The 5,958-nt window shown below is 55.5% G+C and overlaps 1 protein-coding gene across 2 annotated transcripts; it reads left to right on the top strand.

Annotated features, from left to right (window-relative positions):
- Nucleotides 1-341: 341 nt before the first annotated feature.
- Nucleotides 342-5,366, top strand: C1qtnf12 (C1q and TNF related 12). 2 transcript variants are annotated; one of them, XM_008852569.3, is made up of 8 exons: nt 349-1,068; nt 3,253-3,366; nt 3,493-3,604; nt 3,697-3,845; nt 4,329-4,437; nt 4,609-4,699; nt 4,835-4,913; nt 5,156-5,366. In XM_008852569.3, exons 1-8 carry the CDS (start codon nt 898-900, stop codon nt 5,252-5,254), a joined length of 924 nt encoding a protein of 307 aa, XP_008850791.2. In that variant the 5' UTR covers nt 349-897; the 3' UTR covers nt 5,255-5,366. The 2 variants fall into 2 exon arrangements, with proteins under 2 accessions (XP_017658529.1, XP_008850791.2); XM_017803040.2 differs by lacking the exon at nt 4,835-4,913 and having other exon boundaries at nt 342-1,068; nt 4,329-4,433.
- Nucleotides 5,367-5,958: the final 592 nt, after the last annotated feature.

Here is a 5,958-nt window from a genome sequence, read left to right as displayed (position 1 = left end):
GTAGGGAAATCCCACTGACCAGAGGTCTAGAGGGAGCAGCTCCTTGCAGTGTGGTTTGACTTGTGTTAACCTCCCAGGAAACAGGCCTTGGGGACTGCTGGCTGGTTCAGGAGGACAGGGAGTAAGAATTGGTTGGTCCCATACCTCCTGAGGAAGAGGCAGAGGAAAGACAGCAAGACACCAGCCTTTGCTCAGTAATGGAGGATAACTGACTGGAAGGGGCCTTGGCCTAGAGGCAAGGAGCCAGGTGTTAATGGTGGGGGTAGCTGCATCTGAGCCTGAATGAGGTGAGAGGGGCGGGGGTGAGGGTGGGGGGCTGGGAGATTTGTAAACAGCTTCCTAGACTGAATCGCTTGTGGTTCCAGGGTCACTGCTTTGAGGGTGTGGGTAAGAGAGGTGCCACAGGGGTTGATGTTTTCAGTGCCCCCGTTTAGCTAGGATTGTAGACTGCTGAGAAGAGGCCAGGGACTGCTTGAGTAGGAGAGAAGCAGCCCCTCCACAGCCAAGCTCTTACTCCTTAGAAGGGAGTGAGGGGTGTGGTGGTCATAGGGGTCCCGCCCCTGCCCTGCCCCGCCTTCTGGGCGGTGGAGATGCCTTGTGTGAGCCCTCCCCTTGGAGCCTGAGAGGCCTGGGGTTGGAGGAAGGACTTATTGGCGGCAGAGCTCGGTCAAGGACTCTGGAAGAAGGGAGGCCGGTGCTGGTCTCTAGTCCCTCTGGGACAGTAGCTCTGCCAGCTGCGAGTTGTACCGCTCCTGCTGGTCCTGCAGACATGCACCGGCGGCGGCCGGGCGCGCCCCTAGGCCTCGCCCCCGCGCAGGGGCGCTGAGTGCTGCCACCCCCATGAGCGCCTGGCTGGGGCTCAGTGCTAAGCCGCTAAGCCGCTCTCAGGACTGAGCCATGCGGCGCTGGGCCTGGACCGCCACTGTGGCCCTCCTCTGGCCACAGCTCGTGCTGTTAGGAGGTGTGGGGGCACAGCAGGAGCCCAAGAGGCCTCAGCAGCCAGGCCTGTGGACGGAGTCCCCCAGTGTTGCCACACCCAACAATGAGGGACTGTCGGGCTCCCTCAAGGTAGGCGCGGGCTGGGGCGCACGTGGGCGTGGGCATGCAGCACTAGGCACAGACTAGCCGGCTACCCCCTGCTGCTCTGCTCATTTCCCCCTACAGTAGATAGCCCTGAGACCTTGACCACTGGCTTGAGTTCTGCCAGGACAGGGTCTGGCCTCTGGGGAATGCTCCTCTCTGTCCAAGAAGAGGGACTCGCAGTGGGGCTACAACCAACCATTTGAAGCCTCAGGCCTGTGTGCTTTCAGCAATCTGATGTCATTAGGTATAATTGTTCATTCAGATGGGGGCGGCGAGGGGCTTCATGCAGACTGCTAAAGGGATCGCCTTTGTGTTCCATAACCCCCAAGATTGGCAATGCCACGAGTAGCCTGTCCCCTGTGCTTCCCAGGGCTCCTGTGTAGCTACATCTGCTGTGACCTCTTGCATGAAAAGTGCCCTGTTATGAGTCCTGTAGACAGGAGACTCTCCCATTGGCTTCAGCCTTATACTTATGCCCTGTTAGAGTCAACATCCTAGAGCACTGGTCTTAAAACCTCTACTGCTGCCATCCTAAGGGCCCTCAGGACAGGAAAGGTAACAGCTATTAACCCTGGCAGGATTCCCCCCAACGCCCCTGTATCTTTGATCCTGGCATCCTTCTTTCCCAGGGCGTCTCTGTGGCGGCCAGCCTTACACCCTCTCAACCCATTTCACCCCACCTCAAGCTGGAAGCCTCATTTTCCCCAATGGGCAGACAGCAGAGCTGTAGGCTAGTTCCTGAGCAGGCAGAAGGGAGATTATGGCCCCCTTGTGTGGGGGGGTGGCTCCTGCAGGATTGAGGTCCTGAATAGTCCCATTTAGACACCAGGGAAGGGAGGAGGTACTCCCTCAGTCCATGGGTGTCAGGGTTTTTTTTCCCCTTTGGTCTTTTTGAGACAGGGTCTCCCTGTAGCCCCAGCTGGTCTGGAACTCACTATGTAGGCCAGGCTGGCCTTGAGCTCACAGAGATCCGCCTGCCTCTGCCTCCTGAGTGCTGGGACTAAAGGTGTGCGCCACAATGCCTGGCCATGGGTGTCAGTTTTTCCTGTCCTGCTCAAGGTTGCCCTTCCAAAGAAAGGGCAGGAGAGAGTCTTGGAATAGGTTGGTAGAGGTAGGGTGTCCATGGACTCACTCTTCAGGTGTTCCTGATTTTGGCCCAGCTGTGTCTGCTGCACTTGGTGCCCAGGGCTTCTAGTTTCTTTAGGACATTATTGGGAGGTGTTGGCGAGGGGTCAAACAGATACTGAATGTGTAAAGAATTTTGATACATTCAGATGTCCTTGCTTCTGTTTCTGGGTGGGACCCAAGGGGGGAGACAGTGCATATCTGCCTTCCTTAGCCCTCTTGATGGGTACCTGTTGGGCACCTGTCTTGAAGATAACATCCTTATTTCTGATTAGGAAACTGGACCTATCCTAAGCACCCACTCTGGTTTCCCTCAGGACTGACCTTGTGCTGGGCCAGGACCCTTGACTTACTTTGGATGAAGGCAGGAGCACCTTGGAGCAACCTGACTCTCTCCCAGTTAGGCCAGTGGCTGCTATATCCATTCTACAAACCTGCCACTCTGACATATAGACCTCTCCCATATCCCAATTGTCCCCAGAGATAGGGACTTGGCCCTTATCATGTATACCCTCCCTAGCCATATACCTGTATTTGCAGCTCCTTCACCGCATTTAAGGCCAAGCATATTGTCAGAGACACATTAGGCTTGCCCCATGTGAGCCCAGGCATGCCCGTCCATTTTTGAAATAGGGTCTCCCTGTAGCCCCAGCTGATCTAAAACTCACTGTTATTGACCACACTGGCTTCAGTCTCACAGAGATCCACCTACCTCTTCCTCTGCTTCCTTATTACTAGAATTTAAAGGTGTATGCCACCATGCCCAGCTTGGGAACAGGGCCAAGAGGGGTTGTGGTGCCTTAGCATCAGGCTCTTGCTTTCACAGAGGCACCAGACCTAGCTCATACTCCACCCGTGAGAACATCCAGTTCTGATCCCCAGAATAGTCTCTGTGGGCTGTGGCCTGAGGTATCCCTGTGACATCTTCCAGTATGCCTGAGCTCCCCCGGACTGATCTGAGGTTCACAGATGTCTGTGGGGCATAGTGGGATGGACCAGGGGCCTGGTGGTCAGTACACTAGCCCTGCTCCCCTGGCCCTTCAGCCAGCAGAGGCCTCTGGACCTGAGCTCTCAGATGCCCACATGACATGGCTGAACTTTGTCCGGAGGCCAGATGGGGTCGCCAAGAAACGGTGCCGTGGCCGGGACAAGAAGTCGGTGAGCCCTTGGCTACTGTGGGACCAGCCCCTCTGTGCCCCTCTCAGGGTTTGAGCCCAAGGAAGGGGGTGGCTGGGACTCCTACTGAGACTTGTGCTAAAACTCACTTTCTTCTGCCTCCTCTAGCGAGGCCTCTCAGGTCTCCCTGGTCCCCCTGGCCCTCCTGGTCCCCCTGGTCCTCCAGGGGTGGAAGTCACCCCAGAGGCCTTGCTGCTGGAATTTCAGGAAATGCTGAAGGGTAAGACATTCCCCCTTTAAAAAATACCCCAAAAAACAGGCATCAGGGAAGAGGGCTAGGAGGGTCCTGAACCCAAGTGGCTCTCCCCACAGAGGCCACAGAACGTCGATTCTCAGGGCTACCAGACACATTATTATACCAGGAACCTGGCCGACTGGTGGCTGAGGCCTTCCATTGCCGGTTGAAGGGCCCTGTGCTAGTGGACAAGAAGACACTGGTGGAACTGCAGGGATTCCAAGCCGTGAGTGGGCACACAGGCCAAAACAGTCCTGATGTCTTTGGAGTTTATATGCCAAGGGGTTTGGCTGGGGACAGGATATAAGGTGGGCTCCCATGGGTAAGATGGGCCCACAGGTATCACTGGACAGTTGCTGGACACGTGTATGTGTTGGGTCCTAGAAGAGCCAATGTAGAAGGCAATGGTCAGCCTTTGTCAAGACTAGGAGCTCTAGTGTGCCTCACTGTATAACATGACAAAGGTGGGGTCTGGACTTGCCATCTCCTATGTTATCTTTTTGGGTCCTGTCCATCCATTGGAGCCTGGAGCAGTTGTTCTGAGCCCCACATGGGTGTGGACACACAGGGCAGCCCTGTCCTTCCCAAAAAGAGAATGAAGCCCAGAAAAGATCTGTTTGGGGTTGGGCTATGGGTGCCTCCCTTGCTAGGGTATGCATGGTGAGGGTCCAGGCCCTGAATCCACTACTCATCTCCTTTTCCTCCACAGCCCACTGCTCAAGGTGCCTTCCTGCGGGGATCTGGCCTGAGCCTGGCCTTGGGCCGCTTCACAGCCCCGGTCTCTGCCATCTTCCAGTTTTCTGCCAGCCTGCATGTGGGTGAGCCAGCCTGTGTATGCAGTAAGGGTGTTGGATAAGTTAACCCTCAGGGATGGGTACCTTAGAGATGTCACCTACTCTGCTTGGGGCCCACACTACCCAACCCTGGCAGTAATTTGAGACTAATCTGGGCAGTGTTCTGAAGCCTACTACCTGTTGCTGTCTCCATAGACCGCAGTGAGCTGCAGGGGAGGGGCCGGCTGCGTACCCGGGACACTATGCGTGTTCTCATCTGCATTGCATCCCTGTGTCATCGCCACACGTGAGTGAGCCCTGCTGCCTGTTGCAGGTCACAACCCTCTGGGGTCTGTCTTTGGGCTGGGCTCATACCTTGAGGGGTATCTGGGCACCATGGAACAGTGGCCTCCTTACCCTTGCCCTGTGGTGCTATGCTCAGATCCCTTGAGGCTGTATCAGGCCTGGAGAGCAACAGCAGGGTCTTCACAGTGCACGTTCAGGGGCTGCTGCAGCTGCAGGTAAGGGGATTGGGCTCAGGCCACAGGCAGTTGGGCTTTCAATCTGGGAGGTACTGATAGTCTAGTACAAGTAGTGGCTCAGGGCCCCTGAGCCCTTATGCCTGGGTGGATGGTGCCTGGTCAGGCTGTTTTTAGATCTGTGTGGTGTTTCATGTGTTGGAGGGTTGGCTCTCCTCGAGCGTGGGCAGGCTGTTTGGGCTGGTGCTACCCACTGGTGATGACGCCCATTGTGATGTCTTCAGGCTGGACAATATGCTTCCGTGTTTGTGGACAACAGCTCCGGGGCAGTCCTCACCATCCAGAGCAGCTCTAGCTTCTCCGGTCTGCTCCTGGGCACATGAGGGAGCTGAAGGGATGCTGAATGAGAAGCCAACACCTAGCTTCTTAGAGGAGCTGAAAAGGATTGCTCCCCAGTTACTACTTACCGTACATAGTAATAAAGAGCCCCAGACTTCACCATCACTGTCTGGTCATTGTGTTGGTGGAGGTGGGAATTGAGTGGCTAAAGTGTGGACAGGGGGTGTACAGCAAACAGAAGATTGTCCACATGCAACTCCAGAGCACAGAATATGACCACAAAGGGACAAGAGTGAACTCCTCTTGCAAGCCTCCAGACACACTTCTAACCAGTTGGGAGGTAGAAGGAGCCGGTAGAGCTTCCTGGCAGCTTCTTTACTTGCTGGAGGCTGAGTTGACTCAGAATGAGGATGAATGTCCATGTAGGTATATGCTCAGCTCTTCCTGTGGCCTGGGAATCCCTCTCTCAGGGCCTATCCAGCCTTGGAGGGCAACAAACTAGTGTACCCTAGTGGTCATGTGAAAAGGACAGTTGGGCCTGCTTCTGTGAGGAAGGGTCCACACACTGGTGATAGGCAAAAGGGAGTTCAAACATACAAGTGACGTACTGTCATCTGTACATACATGTGCCAATCTGGAGAGCACCTGCCAATTCAGGTGTGCTGAGACACTGTGGGCTAGGGAAGCCTATCCAGGCTGAGGCAGGAGTCCCTTCTTGCTACCCCAGTGATAGCCACCACTTTCTCAA

Source organism: Nannospalax galili, unplaced genomic scaffold (genome assembly GCF_000622305.1).
Source record: "Nannospalax galili isolate Female #2095 unplaced genomic scaffold, S.galili_v1.0 scaffold806, whole genome shotgun sequence".
Lineage (NCBI taxonomy): Eukaryota > Metazoa > Chordata > Mammalia > Rodentia > Spalacidae > Nannospalax > Nannospalax galili.
The sequence above is the reverse complement of the archived record's forward strand: the minus strand, read 5'-3'. Positions and strand labels throughout refer to the sequence as shown.

What these genes read in the sequence shown, in the direction of transcription:
- C1qtnf12 (XM_008852569.3), top strand. Translation starts at nt 898, where the DNA reads ATGCGGCGCTGGGCCTGGACCGCCACTGTGGCCCTCCTCTGGCCACAG. An exon ending in GACTGTCGGGCTCCCTCAAG is followed by an intron (nt 1,069 to 3,252) that starts GTAGGCGCGGGC and finishes CTGGCCCTTCAG; the next exon opens with CCAGCAGAGGCCTCTGGACC. An exon ending in AACTGCAGGGATTCCAAGCC is followed by an intron (nt 3,846 to 4,328) that starts GTGAGTGGGCAC and finishes TTTCCTCCACAG; the next exon opens with CCCACTGCTCAAGGTGCCTT.